A 27,001-nucleotide genomic window follows, 5' to 3' on the forward strand; every position below is an offset into this window, starting at 1 on the left:
GTAGGATAAAATTTCCAATAGTAAACTTAACTGCTTTTTCGACGATATTTTACCAGCTAACTAAAAATAGGAAAGCCTTGAACCCCTTCCACTAAGTTTAGTTGGTATTAAGATTCTTTTACAGAGAGTGCAGTGGAGCTGACGCTGAAATCATTAAGTATTTGGTTATATCATCGCTAGTCTCACTGAACTCTTCTGAATTCTACATGTCATGTGTGGTCTGGCGTCTCCTTACCAGCAACAGTTCCCAGGTTCAAACTAGTCAATTCAGAGCGTCGTTGCGCGAAAGTGGTAGGGAGACACGATATAGAACAAACAGACACCACGCAGAATGTCTAGAACTTCTAAGACTTCACGACTGCGTACGCCGAAGGGCAAACGGGTGTACTGCCACGGATGGACTTCACGTCGAGCACCACCTATGAACAAGTGCCATGAAAGGATGTCACTTTGAGCCCCTCAAATCTAAGAAATGATGCCGGCCATTTTGGCCGATCGGTTCTAGGCACTTCAGTCCGCAACCGCGCTGCTGCTACGGTCGCAGGTTCGAATCCTGCCTCAGGCATGGATGTGTGTGATGTCCTTAGGTTAGTTAGGTTTACGTAGTTCTAAGTTCTGAGGTACTGATGACCTCAGATGTTAAGCCCCATAGTGCTCAGAGCCATTTGTTTTTGTTTTTTTTAAAGAAATGATGCTTTTGTTGCCCCTGTGATTATCAGACGTATTTTTCTGATTTTGATGAGTACTAACGCCACACAAAATATTAGATACTTCTTTAAAACATGCTTCATAAAACAGCATCAGCATGAGCGTCCAATGATATCCACTAGGTCATTCATGTGTGTTATGAACAATAACGGCCCTTTATCACTTGTCTGGACTACACCCCTAGCTACTTTTACACAAGGAGGTTACTCTCCGATAAGAAAGACGTTCTGTGTTGTTTGCTAGAAACTCTGATACATCGTACGCTCGTCTTTTGTTCGTTAGATGTGAGTATGTAATTACGTGAGAGTCAAGGAATCATAGTATGAAACTGGCCTCCGTTCTCTACCGCCTCCTGGGTCACATGGTCAAAGAGAGCGATCTGTGTTTCACAAGATCGTTGTTTTCAAAATCCATGTTAATTCTAATTCTCATGCACGATTATAAACATAGACTACGAAGACTGACATTAATTTAACTTGCGACAGTCGCGAAGGAGGCCTGCCCCCATTGTATGAATACTGAATACGTCTTGATCACCATGTTTGGACTACTAATAACAAGAGACCAGTTGTTCTTAAAGCTCTGTTATTTGCGCGTTTCGGGCATAGGCCATCACCAGAACATGAGATAAATGAATTTAACGCATATAATTTTGTTAAGTTATTTCTCTCTTAACATTTGTGCTAAGAGGCTCAGTAACAAATGCACTACTGTTGTCTGCGGACAAAAAGCAGTGTTAAAGAAGTAGATGGCTCTCACTAAACCTCATTGTGTGATGTTTACAAGAACTGGCTGTGACGGAAATCTTCGCCTTGACATTTCAGCACGACGTCTGGATAGTTTTTGCGATGTGTTTCATTTCAAACACATACAAAGGGATACATCGTGATGTTTCTTTCCTCGAGAGTCATCAAACGGAAAGGAAGGAAGGAGCACACGATCGGATTGAAGGATGGGGAATCCAGCAAAGAAATCAACCTGGTAATCTTCTCAAGCATTTGGAGATACTAACGGGAATTGGTTGGGGCGAAGCCTTGAACCGCCATCCTACAGAATCCAAAACGGAAACAATGAATATCGATATTTAATGTCCCGTCGACTACGAAATCGATAGACGGGAATCGGTACAAGTAAGACGAGGAAGAAGAAGGGAATCAGCCGCGACCATTGCGAGCGAATCAACCCACCAATCACCTTCACCGATTTAGGAAAACGACGGAAAACTTTTAATGTGAGAAAATGGGTATTTGAACCCCTCTTCTCTCAAACAGGAGTACAGTTGCATAAGGACTAGCATACCCGCTCAATAGGAAATTTCATAAATCCATAAAAGTTTTAAATAATGAAAAATACAGTTGCATCAACGTATCAGTAGAGTAAAACATCACTAATATTTGAATATTAGCCCTCTTTGCGATCTGTTACTCGGTGCAAGACTTATGTCGTCAGCCTAATCATTTACTATATATTTACAGAAGCACCCTTCCGTACAATTTATTCATTTATTAAAGACCATCCTAATCCTGGAAACAGCAGTGCAGTTGCTCGGTATTTTGCCGTGCTAATCGAGAACTTAAAAATGACGTCCTCTCTTTTTTACTACCATCGGTCTCCCAGATATTCCCTCCCTTGCAATCACCAGCAAAACAAGAGGCACAATAATGCAGACTTCCTATTATACTTTTAATAATTAAACTACGGTGACTAGTTTTCATCATTTTCTGGCGGAGTTGTCAGTTCTTTTAAAATTGACTGAGGACAACAAATGTCCTCAATTACTTATTTTTCGTTCTCAGTCTTTGTAATTTCCCAAAATAATTGAAATACGAAGACTGTGCTGAACATTTTATACTAGAGCTTAATTGAATGTACCATTGCAACCAAAGTTGGCATCAATTACTTACTTAACTGCAACAAAATGAACTAATAAACGAACGATCAGGGTCGGGCTGGGTACAATGGGCCCTGGTATTGATGCGAGGGACCCGCGATAAGGATGAATCCTACAAGGGAGCCGGCAGCGGCTGTAGCCACCCCGGACAAAATGGCTCTGAGCACTATGGGACTCAACTGCTGTGGTCATAAGTCCCCTAGAACTTAGAACTACTTAAACCTAACTAACCTAAGGACATCACACACATCCATGCCCGAGGCAGGATTCGAACCTGCGACCGTAGCGGTCGTGCGGTTCCAGACTGTAGCGCCTTTAACCGCTCGGCCACTCCGGACGGCCGCCACCCCGGACAGCTGAAGCGGAAATATTTTAGGTTTCAGTGCGTTTTCAACACATTTTAAAATTCTAATTGTTAGATGGAAAAAGGTATCAAATTAGGTCTCGGGGCATACGCAGCAAAGTAAAAAATTCGGGTATCTTATAGTAACACAGGTAATAGTTCAATTAAAATTTTAATGGAAATTATAATTTAATGATTAAATTATAAAATATGCTGTTGTTATTGTCTTCAGTTATAAGACGGTTTTGATGCATCTCTCCATGCTACTCTGTCCTGTGCGACCCTACTCATCTCTCAATAACTACTGCAACTTACATCTTTCTGAATCTGCTTACAGTATTCATCTCTTGGTCTCCATCTACGGTTTTTGCCCCCCACCCTTCCCTCCAATACTAAATTGGTGATCCCTCGATGTCTCAGAATGTAACCTGTCAAGCGATCCCATCTTATTGTCAAGTTATGCCACAAATTTTATTCTGTACTTCCTCATTAGTTCAAATGGCTCTGAGCACTATGCGACTTAACTCCTGAGGTCATCAGTCGCCTAGAACTTGAACTACTTAAACCTAACTAACCTAAGGACAACGCACACATCCATGCCCGAGGCAGGATTCGAACCTGCGACCGTTGCGGTAGCTCGGTTCCAGACTGAGCGCCTAGAACCGCAAGGCCACTCCGGCCGGCGTTCCTCATTAGTTAAGTGATCGTCCCATCTTACCTTCAGCATTCTTCTGTAGCACCACATTTCAAAAGTTTCTATTCTCTTATTGTTTAAACTATTTATTGTCCATCTTTCACCTCCATACATGGCTACACTCCTAACAGAAACCTTCTGAAAAGACTTCCCAACACTTAAATCTATATTGGATGATAAAAATTTTCTGTTCTTCGGAAATTATTTCTTGCCATTGACAGTATACATTTTACGTCCTTTCTGTTTTATTTTGCTGTCCAAGGGGCAAAACTCATTACTACTCTAAGTGTCTAGTTTCCTAATATGCTTCCCTTTGCGTCACCTGATTTAATTCCACTACATTCCATTATCCTCGTTTTGTTTTTGTTGATGTTCATCTTATACCCCCCTTTCAAGACGCTGTCCATTCCTTTCAACTGCTCCTCCTAGTCCTTTGCTGTCTCTGTCATCCGCAAACCTCAGTTTTTATTTCTTCTCCCTGAACTTTAATTCCTACTCGAAATGTTTTTTTGGTTCCCGTTACTGCTTGTTCAATATAGAGACTATATCAGGGATAGGCTACAACCCTGTCTCACTCCCTTTTCAACCACTGCCTCCCTTTCACGCTTGTCGACACGTTATAACTACCGTCTGGTTTCTGTTCAAATTGTAAACAACCTTTCGCTCCCTGTATTTTACTCCAGCCACCTGTAAAATTTGAAAGAGTATTCCAGTCAACACTCAAAAAAACTAAGTCTACAAATGTAAGTTTGACTTTCCTTGACCTATCTTCTAACTAAGTCGTGTGACCAGTTTTGTAGTGTTCCTATATTTTTCCGAAATCCAAACTGATCTTCCCCGAGGTCTGCTTCTACCAATTTTTCCATTCTCCTGTGAAGAATTCGTGTTAATATTTTGCAGCTATGACTTATTAAACGATAGTTCCGTTATTTTCACACCCGTCAGCAACAGCTTTCTTTGGAACTGGAATTACTACATTCTTCTCAAATAAAGACTGCGTTTCTACCACGTTATCGCACCTGGTGAATTTTACTGAAACTTGACTAATGAATCAAAAACTTAGATCTTTGAATTACGCGGCAGAGTTATCTATAACTTTGTCATGAAACACAATAGCAATGTTGTTAATAAACTCTGTTTCAATGTTCAAGGTTTCGAATGCTTCTAAGAATTCTTGTCTTAAAAGCACACGAAGCCTAGTCTCAATACGCTTTGAAGCAGGAAATATCCTTTAGCATGTTACTTGTGTAAATGCGGCCGTCAGCAAAATGCAGTATACAACATAGAGATTGCAGTATGCACTAATGTCTAAATTATGCTGAAACAACAGCATGCAAGCACGAGGCATACAATTATGTCACGTCGATACACGAGTCATGATACTCTCTTCCTTGCTATTATTTGCGTTTACGTCAAAATTTGTTTGAGAAAAAAAGAGTAGTTCTTTTCTCGTGCTGCGAGTCTCAGACACTCAGACTTACAGACAGACGTAAACTCATTTCTATGAATAGTTATGACGAACTGTACTTACGTTTTACTCCTTTTCAATGTGTTTAAAGAGAAGTAGAAAACTTAGCTTGTGAATACGTGATCCCTTATCCACAAGAAATAATATTAGAACTAGAAACATCAACAGAACCTCTCAACACAACTGACGCTCGACAAATGATCTGCGGAGATAACAAAAAGAGGGATTGAAGATGGTATGGAGCGAAGTCGCAATATGATCGCAAGCCAGCGCACGTGCCTCGCTTAAGCGCTCGACAGCTATGGGTCAGGGTCATTTTTGAAACTTCCTGGCAGATTAAAACTGTGTGCCCGACCGAGACTCGAACTCGGGACCTTTGCCTTTGGCGGGCAAGTGCTCTACCAACTGAGCTACCCAAGCACGACTCACGGCCGGTACTCACAGCTTTACTTCTGCCAGTACCTCGTCTCCTACCTTCCAAACTTTACAGAAGCTCTCCTGCGAACCTTGCAGAACTAGCACTCCTGAAAGAAAGGATATGCGGAGACATGGCTTAGCCACAGCCTGGGGGATGTTTCCAGAATGAGATTTTCACTCTGCAGCGGAGTGTGCGCTGATATGAAACTTCCTGGCAGATTAAAACTGTGTGCCCGACCGAGACTCGAACTCCCGAGTTCGAGTCTCGGTCGGGCACACAGTTTTAATCTGCCAGGAAATTTCATATCAGCGCACACTCCGCTGCAGAGTGAAAATCTCATTCAGGGTCATTTTTGTTTCCGTTTCGTATAAGAAGCGGCTACATTAGTTTTGAGATAGCTAGAGGCAATGTGTTTGCTTTCGTCAAAGTAATTAAAGATCTATTAAGCAACTGCTCCGTATGCTTTTGGGAACTATTCAGTGTTTTCATTTCTCCCCTTTCATTTTGTTTCCTCCTCATTTGTTCAGTTTTTTCGCTGTTTGATTTGAAATTAATGTTAACCGCCCTTTGCGGCCTCTAAAATTTTGTCGCCCCAGGGGCCGCCCAGTCTTGCCCAATGGCAGAAGCTGCTCTCGGAAACAGTCGAGGAGAGAAAACACCTGAAGAATATGTATCTTGGGGTCTACGTAAAGGTGGATAAATGTCACTAAAAGTGTACATGATTAAGAGGACGTAGTTATTAAAGTTAGCTGAAAGTTTTTGTGTAATGGCAGCGCCAGAAACAGAACTTCAGAACCGTTTATTTAATCGTTCCCCCTCCCCTCCGCCCCACCCCCGTCCCCCAGGTATTTTAAACGGCTGCCACCTGTAGATTTCACGGTGCGCTTGTTACGGTCGCGAGAGACCGGTGGTAAAACGATGTGGTACCCGAAAAAGTAAAACACTTCTTTTTTAATTTATTTCTGCGTTTTTAATTTCCTATCCATATGGTTGGGTGGACTGTTCAAAATTTGATTATTGTCGCACAAATCCTAGCTACGCTGGAATGGCATAAAATGGTTGCCAAATCGTTTTATATTTAGGCGGCATTTTCAGTTGCAGCATTCATCTGAAAGCTGAGTGAAATCAAGAGGAAACCCCAGACAAAAATTAAAAATCCGTCTTCAGCAACTGCAGCTGTATATATATATATATATATATATATATATATATATATATATATATATATATATATATATAAAGAAACAGCAGCCAATTGCACAAGGGAAATTTAATTGCTTAACCGGTTTCAGTCACTTAGTGCTCTTCTTCAGACTTTATTTGCACTGACACTCGCAAATATTACGATAGTTATACCTTTCTGAAGAAGGGCACTAAGCAGCTGAAACCGGTTAAGAAATTAAATTTCTTTTATGCAACTGGCTGCTGATTATTCCGATATAATTAAAAATATGTTAGAGCGTGTATGTACATATGTGTTTTTTTATTTGGTGACATAGGGCAGTCTGATCACTTAATCAACATTAAAAGGGAAGTAATACACACAGAAACCCTACTCTACCGATTTTCAGACCAAAAAAAAGTAGAGCAACAGTTTTCAGAAATGGGACACTTGACAGGCCATACGTTATCAGCCGGATCTCAGCCAAGATACTCGTGAAGACGTCCGCTGTCAGATCGCGCGTTATCCCCGATATCGCACTCATTAATAATGGATAAAGGGATTCAAAAACAGTTTACATTTCGGAACAGATACTGCGTTTCGAAAACAAACAGCCAGCTCGTCTCTGACATACTTCTTCATAATCTGCCTCTGGAAGCGTACTTTTATCCTCCAAATAAATAAATAAATAAATAAAAGCCATGTGAAAACAAATCGCTGTTTCGAAGGCTGATGGTATTCGTCTTGGAGACGTATGTAGCATTCACACCGTTTCCGTTCATTTCAGGCACGTGAGACATGGAAACTGATTATGTATACAATTCGTTAGCCCAACTAGTAACTTGTACGAAACTTCCTGGCAGATTAAAACTGTGTGCCGGACTGAGACTCGAACTCGGGACCTTTGCCTTTCGCGTGCAAGTGCTCTACCAACTGAGCTACCCAAGCATCCTCGTCCTCACAGCTTTAATCCCACCAGTAGCTCGTCTCCTACCTTCCAGACTTCATTCTAGTTACTTGTATGTTTCATATCAAGTTTCATTAGCAGTTTGTCTTGTCTTCTTTTATTACTAGTCCAAAGACGCCTCAGTTTTGACTCGGAGTAATTGCTGAAGAGATAAGTAACTTCTTTCCACAGAAAAAATCAGATTCCGATTCCAGTCGTAACAATAGTAGTCAGAATAATAGAAATCACTGCTGTTACGAAACCCATGGTCTTGGTCAATGGTAGGAATGAATATCTTAAGTGGATACGCTTGACTTTTAGGAAGGGCAAATGACGATGGCGCTTTGTCTGGGGACAAAGATTTCCAAGTCTGTGTTTGACATTTCAACAGCATTAGAGCAAAGATTTTCTTTTGCTGCTGCGTGAGCCTGTGCATGCAAACACCAGGCTGACGTTAAAATAGAGTGTGTGGCTTATAGTGGAATATAAATGTGACTCTCAGATTCCAAAAACGAGCGTCAGTCTTCCTGCTTACGTCATTTTAGAAAAATTTTGGGGAGGCCACGTACTCTACCAGTGTTTGCTATCTATGCAATAATGAGATTCTTAGACAAACACAATTTGATTTCAAAAGAGCCGCATTGCCAAGACAGGCATTACACATTTAGTGAAACATAATAAATTATTTAAATGACGAAATAACAGTTGGGATCTTCGGCGACTCATCTGATGTATAAGGGGCAGTGAAATGAAAACGAGGGAGATGGGAAAAAAGCAAGTAAACTGCTTATTTAAAAAATAAACGCTATAACATTTATGCCACTCTGAGATAAGGCGGTCAATATCTTCAGAGGAAAAAAGTCACGGTTTCCTACCATGATTGTACCCCGTCGTGCACCGCTTTGTCCCAGGCAAATCAGCGGTCACGAATGCCTTTCCTCAGGACTGCAAAAATATGAAAATCGCATAGGGAGAGATGGAGACTATATGCAGGCTGTGTAGAAGCTTCCCAGGGAAACTTCCGCAGCCTACTCTAAACAACTCTGGCAACACGTAGGCGGGCCCACCCTCCATACAATCACGATTTCTCTCCAGGCGATTCCCCTATTTTTGGGGCCATTCGTAGCCGTATTTTTGCTACAGACGAAGAGGTTCATGGTTCCGTAGGCAACCGCAAACATTTTTCCATGAAGTCATTGACCGTCTTGTTTCACACTGGGAACGACAATTAACACTTATGGTGATTACTTCTGAAATAATAAACAGTTTACTGACTTTTTTCCATCTGTTTCCTTTTCTTTTGACTCCTCCTTAATTTAACTGGGGGCCTGAGAACCAAAAGGACCCAAAGCAAAGACACAAAGTTTTCAGAAAAATAAATGTTCGTGAAAAATCAAACTTATACGCAAATCACTCGTTTCATAGGTTTCACTTGTTTTTTTAATTATGTCTTTACATCTTATATTTCCTATAAAAATTATGAACCCACTTCAAGCTATGAAATTTTAATTAATATTTGAGATTATTATAATTAATGTCAATGTATAGGCTAGTGACAATATTATCTATTTGGCAGTTGTGAAGTTTGTAATAAATGTTAAACTAGAATCAAAACGTAAAGAGCATATACTGAATGCACCACGCCTTGTTATGACCTATACCAGAACTTCAACGTCCTCAATATCATCACTTTCATCAAGCGGAGTCTCTGGCTTGAGGTTCAGATAAAACGGTCTCTCCACTTCACTATGAAATCTATTAGTTTTGTTACTCTGTGTGTTTCAACGTTGATATTTGCCTTCCAGCTACGTATCTGGGCACTAGATTCGCAAGGCATCTACAAACTGTGGGAAAATGACAAATTTTGATCTCCCTTGACATGACTTGAGGAAAATGGTGCCTCCCAAAACTCCGATGAAGAATATTTTACTTTAAGCAAGAGTCCACAGCAACATGTTGGACAAATCCATCGTTGTAAAGTTCGTGAGATGTACAGTGCTATCACGTACATCAACTTTTGGTTTGGTAGTTATGTCGGTAACATTCTTTAAGGTTCTGAAATCCCGGCGTCCGTTTTACAGACTATAAAAAGTTTAGTTAGCTTTGCTTTCTGTATAACTTGGCACCAACGAGCAGGTGAGAAAACTGGAACAGTTTTATGTTAGCAACCTTAAGCATCAATTGAGCAGCGCAGTGCAAAAAAAATATGCTTCATACTTTTGGCCCATAAGGAAGTGAATATCAGAGAAATCTGTGACACACTTGCCGTGAATGTTAATATACAGGGTATACATAAAGCCCGGCAACATTTTCAATTATTTATTGCACAAGAACCAAACATTTCACATATATCACACATGTCATTTTGAAGAGAAATCCTGAAAGGTGTTTTTTTCCCCGTGTATACCGCCACAGCGTAGTTTGGTAATTTGCCTATAGTCAGCGCAAACATGGCGAGTTTAGGTGCGGAACGACCTTTCTGTGTGTTAGGGTTTGACAAATACAAGTGTGAAAGTGGAAAAGTGAACATGCATTATTGTCGAATCTGGGGTACAAGCATCCACACGAATACATTAAATTTGAGCGTGATTTCCCAAAGGTAAATGTTTTTTGTGCCTTGTCACATCGAAAACTGTATGGGCCATTCTTCTTCGCCGAGAGCACTGTCACTCGATATTCCTACTTGGACATGTTGCAGCAATGGCTGATGCCTCAAATGCAATCTCACTCTCCGTTCTCCTTCCATCAGGATGGGACTCCACCCCATCCCATGTTCATCGTGAAGTTCGTGGGAACCTGAACACGGAGCTGCCGCATCGATGGATCGGCAGTACTACGGAATGGGACAGCTGTTTCATGAAATGGTCTCCCAGATCACCAGATCTCACTTCGCGCGACTTTTTCCTGTGGGGGCACATTAAAGATCTGATGTATGAACCGCCTCTACCACGTGATATAGTAGAGCTCCGGGAGAGAATACGGGAAGCGACTGCCACAGTCGACGATGCCATGCTGGGACGGACATGGCAAGAAATCTATTACCGTATTGACGTCTGCCGGGTCACCCATCGTTCGCAAATCGAATGTTTATAAAAAAAAAATCTTTCAGTGTTAATCTTCAAAATACAATATCTATGACATCTGTACAATGTTTAGATCTTGTGCAATAAATAACTGAATGTGTTCCCTGACTTTATGTATACCTTCTATATACAGTGTAGGACTATAGTACTGACAAAATTTGTTCGCCATAAGATCAACAGTTGTCAGTGATAAAACTGAATTAAGGTAAATATGTTTTTCTACGGAGCACTTGGTTCACCACTTGCCTGGTTTAGTTCTTAATTAAGGAAGAGGATGTATAAAACACCTTACGAAATTCTCAGTGAGATAGGACACCATCCGCAAGGATAAAAACTGAAACAAGTGTTGCACATATTTCGATGGAGGCTACACCACAGTTCGTGCTTGGTGTTGTTGATTTACGACTTTACTTGAATCAGAGGCAGCACTGTTCATTTTTTGCAGACGACACAATCATTGTTTGTAACTTCGCAAAAGAAGCATCAGCAGTCAAAAATCGTAAATGTTATTTTCTGAACTCTGTTAACAATGTGCCGCCATATGACACAATGGTTAGGTGACGCAAGTAGCAGTTTTCATCATGTTGGACTACATTTTAAACATGACAAAGGTCGCTGCCCGCTGGGTTCCGCGACTGCTCATACCCAATCAAAAATCCTGTCGAGCAGATGCAGTAGCAGAAACTCTGCTGTGTGTTAACAAATGGTCCAAATGGCTCTGAGCACTATGCGACTTAATTTCTGAGGTCATCAATCGCCTAGAACTCAGAACTAATTAAACCTAACTAACCTAAGGACATCACACACATCCATGCCCGAGGCAGGATTCGAACCTGCGACCGTAGCGGTCGCTCGGTTCAAGACTGTAGCGCCTAGAACCGCACGGCCACTCCGGCCGGCTGTGTGATAACATTCCAGATGACTTCTTTAATCACCTAATCACCAAAGACGAATGCTGACTGTGTCACCATGACACCAAAACAAAGGAGCAAAACAATCAGTGGCAATATGTGGGTTCACCGTCGCCGAATAAGGCGAAGACTCAACGATCATTGGGCAAGGTGATGCTGAGTGTTCTTTGCGACTGCCATAGTGTGGTGCTAACACACAAGAAACGACCATATCACATAAAAACAAAGGAAACATATGGAAAAAAAATTAAGTAAACTGTTTATTACTCCGAAAGTAATCGCCATAACCGAAAAAATTTCACCCAACTATGAGACAAGATGGTGAATGCCTTGATAGAAAAATTCTTTTGGTTGCCTTCGGAAGCCTGATTGTATCCAGGCGTGCTCGTCTACGTCGGAATCAAATCGACTGCCATGAATATCTTTCTTCAGGGCTCCAAAAAATATGGAATTCGCATGGGGAGAGATCAGGCCTATGTGAAAGATGTGTGAGTGAAACTTCTGCAGCGTAATCGTAGCAACGTCGGCAACAGGTGGCTGGTGGTTACCCTGCACGAGAATGATGTAATCCATGAACATGCTTGAACGTTTGCGATTGATAGCGCGCTTCACTTTTCGCAAAGTGTCCACATACCGCTCTGTTCCAAAGAGTCAATGAGCAGCGGTCTCTTGCAGTCAAAAAAAGAGACCGTGATGTCTTTCCCGGAGGTAGCGTACCTTGTCGTTCGAGTATGCTGCAGAAGTTTTGCTGAGACGCCCTTACACATCCTCCATACCAGTCCCTATCTCACCCCATACGATTTCAGTTTTTTTGGAGCCCTGAAGAAAGACATTGATGGTCTCCGATTTGCTTCGGACGAAGGGGCGCACGTCTGGGTATAATCAGTTTCGTAGGCAATCGCAAACCTTTTTCCATGAAGGCATTGACCATCAGTCTCATAGTGGAATAAATGAATTTATGGCGGTTATTTTTGAAGTAAAAAGTAGTTTATTTACTTTTTTCGCCTGTCTCGTGTTCATTTGACAGCCCCTTATATTATATTCGTGGGCAACGGTCTTGTCGCAGTGGATACACCGGTTCCCGTGAGATCACCGAAGTTAAGCGCTGTCGATCGTGGCCGGCACTTGGATGGGTGACCATCCAGGCCGCCATGAGCTGTTGCCATTTTTCGGGGTGCACTCAGCCTCGTGATGCCAATTCAGGAGCTACTCGACCGAATAATAGCGGCTCCGGTCACAGAAAACCATCGTAACGACCGGGAGAGCAGTTTGCTGACCACATGCCCCTCCGATCCGCATCCTCAATGAGGATGACACGGCGGTCGGATGGTCTCAATGGGCCACTTGTGACCTGAAGACTGAGTGCTATATTATACTCGTAAATGGCAAACCATCGCAGGAGCATACTAGCGAAATATCCTGACGACGTTACGGGAGGTTGCGTAGACGAAGCTTTGCAGAAAGCTATCCTATGGGGTTGTTTCAGCTTTACGACAACGCTGCAGCTCATTCTGCGCCAGAGACAGTCACACGTGCTGTTTGTTTTGGTTATCAAATTTTACCTGCACCTTCCATATTTTCCTCAAATGGCACCCACCGACTACTCCCTCTTTCCAGGGATGAAAACCATTGCATGGCACGCATTTCCAGAATGAAAAAATGGCTTCAGAAGTGAAACGTTTCCTTACCGGCCAAAACGTAGACTCCTACAACCAAGGTCCCCGCCAAACCATCCACCGTTGGGTAAAATGTGTCGCATTGAAGGGTGAATATATAGAGAAGGATTAGCACCTTCACCAAGTTTCATGCTCTCTGACGGCAACTTCTCGTAAGCCTAGGAGAAACGTAAGAAAAGTCTACACGCACGCTTCCAGGCGATCTGTGCACCAGTGTTAAGGTTGTGTGTCGCGAATACGTGCTAAGGCCGGCAGCTTCGGGGGAATCACTGGCGCATGCTGCCGCAATGAATGCGCCTCATGAGCAAACTGTGTACATTACTGTATCACGGATCTCCACAGGCAACACACTGAAGCTGACAAGGGGCGTAGTCTCAGAAAGACGTACAGGATCCTAGCGATGGTAATGCGACTAATAATTGCCGATTTCATATTCAACAACGAAAGATATTGGGGGGGGGGGGGGGGGGGGTTCAGTTCAAGACGATGTCGTGGCTGTTGAAGTATGATCACAGTTTGAAGGAAGCAAGGTAATAGACGGATTAGAGTTGAACGCGGCGGCCGGTGTGGCCGAGCGGTTCTAGGCGATACAGTCTGGAACCGCGCGGCCGCTACGGTCGCAGGTTCGAATCCTGCCTCGGGCATGTATGTGTGTAATCTCCTTAGGTTAGTTAGGTTTAAGTAGTTCTAAGTTCTAGGGGACTGGTGACCTCAGCAGTTAAGTCCCATAGTTCTCAGAGCCATTTGGACCATTTTTTTTAGAGTTGAACGCCCGATCGACAGCGTGTTCATTAGTGACGGAACGCAAGCTTGAATTACGAAAGGATGGAGCAGGAAATCGGCCGTACACTTTTCAAAGGAACCATCCCGGCCTTTTCCTGGAGCAAGATAGGGAAATTACGGAAAAACTAAATCTGGATGGCTGGGCGGCGATTTGAACCGTCTTCCGCCTGAATGAGTCCATCGTCTTAACGCGTCGCTCCGCCTCTCTCTCGCAATTTGAGTTCCAGTTCGGCGCGCAATTGTAACTTGCTGTATACTGCGAGTTATACCAAAGCTACACTCCTTAAAGGATAGGCGATGAGGTAGTAACATGTACTGCCCCGCGTTTGTTGAATTGTAATTCGAATGCACTGAAGATTGCTATTCATAGCCGAAATCTAGATTTGCAAGCACAATAAAAACTAATGGAATTACGACTGATTGCTGCGTGCCTCTCCTTCCTCCTCAAAGGAGTAGAAAATTCAATCTGAAACCGTAGACATTTGATGTGCGTTAATGTGGAGAATAAGCACAGTTACGATGAAGATCGTAGATTACACTTACATGGTATATCTAACAGAACAGTACAAAAAAGAGTCTTGAGCGGAAATTTTTGTCTCAAATACGATCATTTATTTGGAGTGTCTCGTGTGCAGCAGCAAGAGCGTACCAGGAGTTGAGTAGTGGGAAAGTAATTCATATTAGGTTCGATGAACGGAGAGGGAAAACGTAAAATAGAACACAGAACTAATTCAAAGATTTGTTTATTAACCCAACAACATATTAAACGTAGTAATTATACCACTGTATAACGGAAACCCTGTCTACCTACAATGTACTTAATCGGGAGAGCATAGGCTGTATGAGATGTATGTCAGGCAGGTAAACAAATAGTTAGCCCGCCCGTTTGGCCGTGCGGTCTAACGCACGGCTTTCTGGGCAGGAAGGAGCGCCTGGTCCCCGGAACGAATCCGCCCGGCGGATTTGTGTCTAGGTCCGGTGAGCCGGCCAGTCTGTGAATGGTTTTTAGGCGGTTTTCCATCTGCCTCTGTGAATGCCGGTTGGTTCCCCTTATTCCGCCTCAGCTACACTATGTTGGCGATCGCTGCGCAAACAAGTTCTCCTCTTACGAGTACACCACCATTACTCTACCACGCAAACATGGGGCTTACACACGTCTGGTGTGAAACGTCCCCTGGGGGGTCCACCGGGGGCCGAACCGCACAATAACCCTGGGTTCGGTGTGGGGCGGCGAAGGGGTGAAGTGGACTGCGATAGTCGTCGCGGGGTTGTGGACCACTGCGGCTGCGGCGGGGACAGAGCCGCTCCGTCGTTTCTAGGTCCCCGGGTAACATAACATAAAATAAACAAATAGTTTGTCCACAAAGGACTATTTTTCAAGGGCTACAAATGATTAGATAAAACTAGAAAAAGCATGGATTTACTGCTACAGTCACTTTTATTTTAAACGCCACTACACGTTTCAATGGTCATGCCATTGTCATGAAGTGATGATGATGATGATGATGATGATGATGATGATGATGATGATGATGATGATTGGATTGTGGGGCGCTAAACTGCGCTGTTATCAGCGCCCGTACAAATTCTCAATCTATTCTCAATCTTTTCTCAGTCCAGTCGTGCCATTGCATGAATGATGATAAGGACAACACAAACACCTAGTCATCTCGAGGCAGGTGAAAATCCCTGACCCCGCCGGGAATCGAACCCGGGACCCCGTGCTCGGAAAGCGAGAACGCGACCGCGAGACCACGAGCTGCGGACTTGTAATGAAGTAGGGTAGGAAGTTTTTACTTTGTGGGATTTACTTGTGATACGTACGAGTGTCAACTATTTATCAGGCAGCGATGTGCCGAGAAGGTTATGTGTCGTTCTTCACTGGTGAGGAAATATCAGACAGGTAGGTAGACTTAGGTAGGTTTTCAACATTTGCTAGTAACGCCACAAAATACATCTCAAATTGAAAGTATAACGCTAGTGTAATCAACGATGCATGTAAGCAGACTGAAGCGATGAATGAAAATTTGTACCAAAGCCGGAATTCAAACCCGGGTCTCCTGTTCACTTTGCAGATGCGCTCACCATTACGCCACCCTGGCACAGTGACTTTGCACGGACTACCCTAGCATGCATCTCTCCTCAATCGAAAATCCCATTCACGCCTCAGCCCACATGGTATCCCCCTGAACTCTAACAGCATTGCATAGGCTCTCCCCAGCTGTCTGGAATAGCACCTCAGCGTCGAACGAAACTGGGGGATCCTGCCTGAAATCCAAGCATAGGTGGCTTAATCAAATTCGAACCCAGGTCGTCGCCTAGTGAACAGGAGAACTGGGTTCGAATCCCGACTTGGTGCAAATTTTCATTCATCGCATCAGTCTACTTATGCACATCATAGACGTTTGAGACTGAGTTTCATTTGGCTAGTGTAATCATTGAGAGCTGGAGCCAACTGACATTTACAGCTGCAAGAAAAACAGCGTGAGCAGCAAAATAGTTTTGAGATTTCACGAAAAAATGGTTCTGGGTACTCTTGCTGCTTGTCAGTGTTCATTACATGTCCCGGCTTTCTTCGGACCGATCCTGAAACGAGATATATAAAATGGTTCACATAGCTCTGAGCACTATGGGACTTAACATCTGAGGTCATGTCCCCTAGAACCTAGAACTACTTAAACCTAACTAACCTAAGGACATCTCACACGTCCATGCCCGAAGCATGATTCGAATCTGCGACCGTAGCAGACTGAAGTGCCTATAACCGCTCGGCTACAGCGGCCGGCGTTTTATATATATATATATATATATATATATATATATATATATATATATATATATATATATATATATATATATGTGTGTGTGTGTGTGTGTGTTTGTGTGTGATGGGGGTGGGGGGGCAAAACGACTTCAGTCTGCAATGCAGAAACATAATTTTTCTGGGGAAGAGGAGATAGTGGAGGGCGAGAGCGGATGATCTCCCATGCCCTTCGCCGCCTTCGTGCTTGCACAGAAATGTTCTGTTCACTATTGAACAAGGAAAAATTGTCATGTATAGAACACTAATGTTAATTAATATAAATGAGGGTCTGTTGGGGAGCAATAACGTGTTTAGCCGAAGAGAAAGCGGACAGTGGTGTTCACAATGACTCAACGGAATCTCGTGAAGCTAAGATCAGGTGACTCCAAGCACTACAATACTACCCTGGTTCCAGCCGAAGACTACACTACTCTTTGTCTGTAAAATTACCTGGATTGCGTACCACATCACATTGTAAGATGATGTAGCCTGACGAAGATCATTTGCAACGCTGATACGTCCTCTTACAATATGACGTGGTCAAAACCCAGAGGAATTATATGGAAACTGGTTGCGGCCGCGAAAACCTGCAGACTTAAAATCCTTTAAGAAACGCTGTTGAAACAAATGTAGACGTCAAAAGCTTTTCACAGAAAGGCATAAAAACTTAATATGGAATGACAGATAGGTAGTGCGATTGTTAGTCCTCCGCTGTACCAGGTACACCAAATGTCGTAGCAAAGGTAAGCAGTATAATTGCAGCTCGACACCGCCGAGATCTTTTGGGGATGCCGTGCGGCTACTAGCCTTGTCAATGATAGTCACTGCGGGACAGGTAATACCTTTCTGGCGTAAAAGATAATCACGCATACAACTATTCATATAACGGTTTCGGGATCCCGAAAATATAGATCAAACATCGGAATTCAGTAAATATTGAACCAAATGATACTACCTACCTGCTTTGACCCATGACATCAAATAATTAAAAGTATCGTACTTACCGATACCACTCGTCAGCTTTGATCCATGACATCGAAACTGTGAGCATGAACTACTCATCGGAAAACAACGTGTGTAAAACAAACGCCATGACTCCGTCACATTTCAACACAATCCAGACCTAAGGCTAGGCTACAGATCAGTCTGTCACCACAAAATACATCCCACACAGTAATGTAAGGACAAAATTGCGTACATATGACATCACCCGGCACGTCATCGTTACGTCACGGGTCAAAGTCAGCGTCTGGTATCGGTAGGTTCACTTAACCTGACATACGAAGTCGGATAATTTTAAAAGTATTGACTGTTTCCTTTCGCACAAAAATGCTATAAATTTGACACGATGGTTATCGGATTGCAAAAAACATAGCACCGCATTTGTGACGCCTTAGAAATGGACTCTATTGGGCGCGCAGGTCACGCATCGAGCATGGTGTCCTTGAACCCAGCGCGTCTGGTTCGCCAGTCTCTGATGCACTGAGCGCAGTACAGAGCGAGTCTTGCATTCTGCAGGTAGCTTACTCCTTAGCCGTTTCTGGGACAATGCCGATGCTTATTTGATTCTTCATAACTACATTTCTGTATTCATCCCGGGAATTCCTTTTCACAGTGGTTGTTAGGTATTGATACTCCGTCATTTGTACGTATTTCATTTTTTCCGTAGGCACGGCGGACAGCTCCTGTAGCCACTGGCATCTGGATGCTTTCCGTTTTGATTAGTCCGCGGAACCTGCTTCACGAGAACCAAACATTTCTCATTCTGTCGCTGCGAACGGTGCAGAACACTCGTACCCGGGGGTAAGCAATATACTGGTCTTCTCGAGCTTAATAGAAAGGCAGTGTCTTCGGAAGAACTGTTCCATTTTTAAAACGAAACAAACTAATTGCGAATATTCTAATCGCATATATTTCTGATGATAAACCGTTTTCAGTTTCGCAGGGTCATCACCAAGCGACAATCAACTCTCGTTAAACATAGAGCGGTTGCATGTATGCGTGCATTTTAAATCCAAACCGTACATTTCAGGACATGGGTTCCTTATCAAAACTTTATCAACTAAGTCCTCTCTACAACCCCCAGAAGACGGTAATGGCAATTGTGAAACATCCTGTATTTTGCCTACTAGGCCACTGGGGACTTTCCAGAAGTTAGGAAACTACAAAAGGTCCTTTCAGAATTTCCAGATATACCATTTAAATACCAAATTAATAACAGAGCCATTACAGAATCATGCAACTTCTTTGAATGACACTTTCTGTCACACAGTTCTATCTTTGTAAATCGCCATCTCGCTATGTAAACATCCTTGTGTGTATGCTGCTCTACACTGTTTGTACCTCTAAAGTTTAGAAAAGTATTGTATCTTGCTTATCATTTACCGAAAGATGTACTACTTCAAAAGCAGTCAACAATGCTGTAAAAAGAATCGGGATTTTTTATTTAATACAGAACTACCTCAGCCCTTATGTTAAAAAGTTGTTTACGATGTTTGAATTCATTTTTAGGTCGAATTAAAGTGTGGTTTTTTTTTCTGTAGGGAACCACCATCCCAAAGAACTTTCGTTACGACAACAGTGAGCCAATATCGCGCATGTACAGCATAAGCCGTCTGGTGATGAACCAGCGTGTTCGAAATCGGTAATAGCGCTATTTATTCTTAAGAAATAGCTTTATTAGTAGAGGGTAGTTGTTATTTTTACTTTACTGTTGGTATTGGTGTGTAAAATTAGAGATTAGACCTCACACACAGGGCTCCCGCGCACCATTCGCAAGAGGGAAGTGACGAAGTACCCGACACCACACACCATAAGGTGCCCTGAAGGGTATAGGTATAGATGTGGAATCTGGTTGTAGCCATTAGTACTCTTATATGCTACGTGGGATTTAGGAAGATATACTGTTCTCGAAAATCATGAAATACTTCGAAGAAAACAGTCTATTGACGCACACCCAGCACGGCATGAGAAAATACAGTTCTAGTAAAATACAACTGACACTATTCGCACGAAGTAATGAGTGCTATCGACAGGAGATCTCAAGCTGGTTTCATATCGCCAGATTTCGAGAAGGCCTTTGACACCGCTTCTAATCAAATTGCGCGCCTATTGAATGTCGTCTCAGTAAGTTGTGCGATTGTATTCGTGATTTCCTGTCGTTCGTAATAATCGACGGGAAGTCTGAGTAAAGCGGAAGTAATATCTGGGGCTCCCCAAGGCCCTCTGCTGTTCTTAATCTATGCAAACGATTGATGAGACAGTCTGAACAGTTCTATTAGATGATGCTGTTGTTTACCGTCTAGTAAAGTCGCTAGATAATGGAAACGAATTGGAAAACGATTTAGGCAAGATATCTTATTGGTGCGAAAAGTAGCAATTGACTCTAAAAAAACAAAAAGTGTGAGGAATTCCACACGATTATTAAAAACATACGTTATATGATATATCAAACATATTTAAAGGTTGTCGATTCAACTAAACACTTAGGAATTACAGTTGCGAACAACTCAGATTGGAACCATTAAATAGAGAAAGTTATGGGGAAGGCGAACCAAAGACTAAATTTCATCGATAGAACACTTACAAGATGCAAGAAATCTTCTAAAGAGTCTTCCAATACTACGCTTGTCCATTATCTTGTGGAGTACTGTCGCTCAGTATGGGGACCTTACCACCCATGTCTGACGGAGGATATTGAAAAAATTCAAAGAAAGGCAGCTCGTTGTGTATTACCGAGTAATACTGGAGTAGGTGTTGCGGATATCGTGTTTTGGGGCGGGAATCATTAAAACAAAGGCGTTTTTCGATGTAGTGAGATTCCAAGCATCAATTTTCCCCTCCGAATGCGAAGACATTTTGTTGACTCCCACGTACGTAGGAAGAAATGTCTATCGTAATAAAATGTGAGAAACTTTTAGAGGTTATTTTTCCCACTTGCTGTTTGGCAGTGGAACGGTCGAGAAATGGTCTGAAAGTGGTTTTATGAACCGTTTGCCAAACCCTTAAGAGTGAATTGCAGAGGAGTCACAGAGATGTAGATGGACATACACACAGCGACCCCGACAGTCCGCTTCCATGATGTAAAATGTGAAGAATGCCTTGTTATCTATATTATAAACGGCTAACCCGTGGCATCGTCCCAATTGCAGGTCGTATACCTAACCGTTTCCAGCGGCAATAAAATATTTGTTTTCATTATCTCATCCATTAGTTGACAGAAATGAAAAATTTAGAATGCTGTAATATTCTACTCATTAAGAGCTATAATTTTATGTTAAAGATTTAACGCAATACGTTAAATATTTCAGCTAGAAACTGTAAGTCACGACGTGCTAACTACCTGGACTCTATACATCCAGTATTTGAGAATGAGGATACTTAGCGACTTCCAACATATTTTACACACAATTTTTCTCGGTTACAACCCCACAAAATAATGAAAGGAAAAAAACTTTATAACAGGATTAGAAACAGTCTCGATCGGTATAAATCATTTACTTACAGTGGTTACGGGCTTCGGTCAGGATTTGGCCATCTGCGGACTAATTCTACAAACAAGGTAGGCGGAGGCGTCGTGAAATCTTAAACACAGGCTCCGTTCACTCCACCGCAGATGGTCACATTCTGACCGAAACCATTAACCATTGTAAATAAATGATTTATTGCGGTCGAGACTGTTTTCAATCCATTTTTAAAGTGCATTTAGCCAGACCGCTGTTTTTCTATGTGAAATGTTCTAGAAAATTACTGAAAGGAAAAAAGTTTATCGCCTACTGCATTTTCGTTGTTCGTGCAGCAAAACAACACCAGACGTTACGTTTTAGTCTGTTACATCTGTACTATTAACACTATTCACAACACATTTTGCAGACAGTATTCACTTATACCAGTGAATGTACCTGTAAAATTATATCGACACACAGCTCTCGGGAGATATGTTGTTTCGCACATGGGAATGAGATACCTTAAAGCACAGGTCGTCAAATGTTTTTGCTTAAGAGCCAATTCTCACATAGTAGGGAAGACACCTCGGGCCGCATTGTAAGGTGGCGGGAGGGGGTTGGGGGTTGTAGAGGCCCCTCAAAGAGAAATTCAGTTTTCACCAAGCTATGGTTGTTATTGATGGAGACTTATCACATTTTGAATCTACATATTCTATGGTATCACACCAAACATACGTGGAAAAGTAAATAATATATTGGAACTACATGCATTTTTCCGAAGGCTTACAAAGTGACCAATTTTCGGTACCTAAGCGGGTGCCCTCGCCACTAGATCCCATGTTTGTCGTGCTGATTCACGGGCACATTTTCTAGGCATCTTCACACCCTGCTACTCGTATCTGATAGAACACCAAGCAACTGCAGCACAGCGTTTTGAATCAGACTTTTGTATTAGCCCAAATAGAATAGAGATGATGTTAAATAACATAACTTTATTAACTCAAAATTGCCACAAAGGCATAAAATGACGGCTGATAGAATATATACAGAAGGATGTAAAAGTCAGTCTGATCTGTAATATTTTGCGCGATATATGGAAGTAACCAACTCCAACTGACGTGAACAGTTTGATCACTCTTCGAGAAGCGACGCTATGTCGGCATCAGTGATCCATAGAAAAAACTATCAAACTGAAATAAGTAGCAAGGACCTGCACTTTTAGACCACAAGACCTACTTTAAAGATTGATACTGAACAAAGTATTACTCTCTATACAAGCGAGGTAGCAAAAAATTATATAAAAGACTTGGTTTACGTCAAATGACTCAAAAGAAAAAGATTTTACTAAAAAATAACGAAACATGCTTTGTCAATCTCACTTGACAGTGGCGATGTACGTTTGATTTCACCATACTTGCTACAAACATGAACCACATTTGAAGATGAGCGTCTGTATAAACGCGCCTACACGAAACCATGGTACTTTTGTCTGGCATTTATACCACAGCGGATGATCGGTGCTGTCAGTGTAAGAGAGTGACTGTCAGCACTGGAACACAAACAATAAAATATTTCCCCCTCTCATTTCTATTTTAGAATCTGCATTAGGTGCTAATTGCTATACTGAGATATTCTAATTTATTAAAAGCCATCAAAGTTTTACTTAAATCATACTTGAACTACGTAGTTTTTGTTTCAAAAATTGTGTGCAATCGCAGTAATTCAACACGCACGAGGAAGACATTTAAAAACGGCGAGAAGCTAGTTGTTCTCAATGTTTTCTACAAGATTACGAAGAAAATGGAGTATGGAGCTTTTCATGGCGTACATATAATGCAAGGCGGAATCAGTAGCGTTCAAGGGTGGTAAACGTATGTTCTGTGGCGCCAGTTCGAATTTTGCTGTGCCGCTTTTCTTTCTTCTTTCAGGTTAAATACCGTACCTACATCGTTTAGATATGACATTCATCAAATATGTGCTAATTAACACATACTTAATGATTTTTATATAAATTGCTCGTCTTCTTGTTTCCAGTTACATATCGCAAGGAAAGTTCCTGTTTTCATTGCAAATATAAATTCTTAATTATCGCATTTTATTCAAGACCGTTAAAGATTGCTTAAGTTAAGAAAACATCACACAGTTAAATTTTTGGGAGAAAAATCAAATACTTATTTGGGTCCGTCCATTGTTTTATGCCGCAGAAGTGATCTCACACGATAAACACACATCAGCGTTGTAGAAACACTGAAAACAATATTCACGGCATCGAGCACACTGTACTATCACTGCATTTTTATAATTACCACCATACCACTGCTATCTGAACCCAACACAATTTATCTGGATCCAAGTTAAGGGATTTGTCGCGAGGAATACCAAGACATTTAAACTTCCGCACGTACTGGAACTAAAGTGCGCAAGCTTTGTCAAGCGTCGCTGGTGACATACAAAACAACACGCCATAAAGAAGCGGAGAAAATGTTTTTTGGTGGTTTCGGGGATTCTGTTTATCGCCTCGTTATCAACGTAGCAGTTACTAGAATGTATTCCTCGGAGTCGGATACTGCAGTTGGAAGTTTACCAGACGAATGACTAATACTTTGTTGTTTCAGTATTTAACTATACAGTGAAAACCTCGCAATATGCTTTTATGTCACACATAACTTACGTAAAACAAATTTCCGTGTGCTTAAGCTAGAAATTTTCATCACTCTTGTTTTTAATTACAGTACTATGTTAGCCGAGATCGAGAGCATGTTATGTTTTCCGTCTGGTCACCTAAGAAGTGTCTTGTCGGAGTTTTGCCATATATTATTTCATTCTGTTGAAAAAATTCAATTACGTTCGAAGCTATACCGTTTCACTGCTCGTCTCATTTTACGTTTTAACTGCAACTGTCCACATCACTGCAAATTAGTCGGACCACTTGCCTGGCTGATGCAGTCTAAGTGAAATGCGCTGATGAACCTGTTGTCCCGAATCGATGTGCGCGTAAAGCACGGCATCAAACGTACTCTTATTATCGTACTTTACTATACTCGAGATAGCTTGGCTTCCGCTCCGCGTGCCAGCAAACGCGGAAGAAGACACAGTGTAATGTTTACATCAGGTTTATTCTTACGATCAACGCTGTATAGATAAATATTATCATAAAATACAGCTGAGAACCGTTGGTCTAATGTACACTTGCGGCCCATGCGGGCCGTAATTTGACGACCACTGTTTTGAAGACTCGGGGGGTGGGGGGAGGGGGGGGGACTGGTAAGAAAGCAAAGCCCGATTCTGCAATAACAATGGGATGAAATTGAGTTTCCGGATGCGGTGCCTCCTCACCTGCGCTGACACGTTGAGGACGGCGGGCACGCCCCCGCAGCTCACGGCGCCGCCGCTGCCGCCGCCCCCGCTGTAGTCGGTGGGGTGGGCGTGCTGTCGCGGGCCCAGGCCGGAGGCGGCGCCCGACGGCGGCGGCCACTCGACCACCGAGGGCTCGATCCCCGCCGTGACAGGAGGCGGTGGCGGCGGGGGCGGAGGAGGCGGCGTGGAAGCGGAGGCGCGCGCCAACGCGGCGCGCACCACGAGAGGCAGCAGCAGCGCGCACGCCCACATGGCGCACAGACCGCGGCCCCAGCGGCGCTCGCGATCACCAGGCATGCATCGGAGGCGGACGCAGTCTGCGCCGCCGGTGGTTCTCCTGGTCTTGTCTTCCCGAGCCCACTGCTTGCTCCTCACACCCTTTCGAATGTCAACGGGATGACACCTTCTCTATGTCTGGACTTCACGAAATTTTGATTCACTAATGTGGATTTGGTTGTTATTCTTTTGTTGTTTCACAGTCACTGGTGGAGATTTCAAATGAGTGTATACGGGCACAACCACTGCCAAACAACGAAAGCCAGTCGGAAGTGGACGGTAGGAGTAGAAACTATAGGACCCACTGCAGTTGAACAGGATCTGATCTTCGGTTCGGTACAAATGATGCTCGACAACAGTGATCAACGTGGTGCGAAGTTGGACGGGTTCTAAGATGATGATTGCACTCACAAACAGACAGACGCCGTCACCTCTGTGTAAGGTCTACCGGCCGATATATCCGTTGTCTACTGTATTCTCCTTCCGGACCGGTACAGAAACGGATGTGCGGAGGAAATCGAGTGCGTTGGCGGTGCGGGGAGTGCAAAGAGAGCAGTCTCGTCTGGCCGTGGCGGGCGCGTCGCGACGCCCGGCGTCCGTATATATAGCGACGGCGATGCGCGTAAGCCGCACTGCGTCAGGCTGCCGGCTGTCTCGCGTCGGCCTGGGGGGAGGAAGACCCGCGAGTGCAGCGCGCCGGGGTACGGCTTCGGAGCTCTCGGAGATGGGCAGAAGACACCACACCGAGCCACCGATCTCGCAGCTGAGCACAGCGCGACGACTGTTCGCTGCCGCGGCCGGCACACAACAAAGCGGCTAAGCCGACTCTCGCGGGGTCAGCGCGCACGCGCGGCCTTGGTGCAGCCCTGCGCCGCCAGAGGCGCCACCGCCGACTGTCCCCCCCACCACCCGGCGCATCCCGGCGGTACAACCAAACAAAGCGGCTAGAGAAACCTAGGCGGTGACGGCCCTCTGCAGTAACAAGCGATGCATTTGCCTTGCGCCTTGCGTCCTCTCGGCACTCGCGGACGGAGGTGCCCTGCTAAAAGAGAAAAGTTGTGATCAATAGCCTGCGGGCCTAGCCAGCACACTTAGTACCGTATATATTTTATGTCTACATATCTTGTGTATTCCGCATTGAGATCTTATTTTCGAGTTCACGTCCCTGTCCTGTTTGCGCTAGTTCACCGAATCGATTGGCCAGACAGCTGGCCTCTCTATGCTACACACGAACGATATAAACACACAAGCTTCCGTGGCAGATGTCACACTCCTTTATATTATAGCGCGGCAGTATAACCAGGTCGTTAATGAAAATCGGTATGCATGCGACAGCACGCTTACAAACATGTACCAAAACTCCGCGCGTAAAAACTGGTGCTCGTATGTCGGGTTCTATTGGTGATAAAAAGGTAGGGCAAAGTGTTTTGCATGGCTGGGGACCATTTTTATACCCAACAGAAGGTTCGCCTTCCAAGGGAACTCCCCATCTCACTCCTCTCGGATTTAGTGATAGGAAGTTGCCCCCCTTCTAACAGCCGTGTACCGCAAGTCTCTAGAGGAACGGAAGGTTCCAAATGATTGGAAAAGACCGCAGGTAGTCCCAGTCTTCAAGAAGGGTCGTCGGGCAGATGCACAAAACTATAGGCCTATATCTCTGTCATCGATCTGTTGTAGAATTTTAGAACATGTTTTCTGCTCGCGTATCATGTCATTTCTGGAAACCCAGAATCTACTCTGTAGGAATCAACATGGATTCCGGAAACAGCGATCGTCTGAGACCCAACTCGCTTTATTTGTTCATGAGACCCAGATAATATTAGATACAGGCCCCCAGGTAGATGCCATTTTCCTTGACTTCCGGAAGGCGTTCGATACAGTTCCGCACTGTCGCCTGATAAACAAAGTAAGTCTACGGAATATCAGACCACCGTGTGGCTGGATTTAACAGTTTTTAGCAAACAGAACACAGCATGTTGTTCTCAATGGAGAGACGTCTACAGACGTTAAAGTAACCTCTGGCGTGCCACAGGGGAG

General features: G+C 43.3%; 1 protein-coding gene and 1 pseudogene across 2 annotated transcripts in view; one reads left to right on the plus strand and one right to left on the minus strand.

The window, feature by feature from the left end:
* Positions 1-25,760, minus strand: part of LOC126412846 (protein goliath) — a 662,532-nt gene extending 636,772 nt beyond the window's left edge. For both annotated transcript variants that reach the window (XM_050082697.1, XM_050082696.1), the window contains exon 1: positions 24,668-25,760. In XM_050082697.1, the coding sequence (XP_049938654.1) occupies positions 24,668-24,985 (318 nt within the window). In that variant the 5' untranslated portion in view covers positions 24,986-25,760. The remainder of the gene's footprint in view (positions 1-24,667) is intronic.
* Positions 12,672-12,789, plus strand: LOC126413474 (5S ribosomal RNA; annotated as a pseudogene).
* Positions 25,761-27,001: the final 1,241 nt, after the last annotated feature.

This window comes from Schistocerca serialis, chromosome 7 (assembly GCF_023864345.2).
Source record: "Schistocerca serialis cubense isolate TAMUIC-IGC-003099 chromosome 7, iqSchSeri2.2, whole genome shotgun sequence".
NCBI lineage: Eukaryota > Metazoa > Arthropoda > Insecta > Orthoptera > Acrididae > Schistocerca > Schistocerca serialis.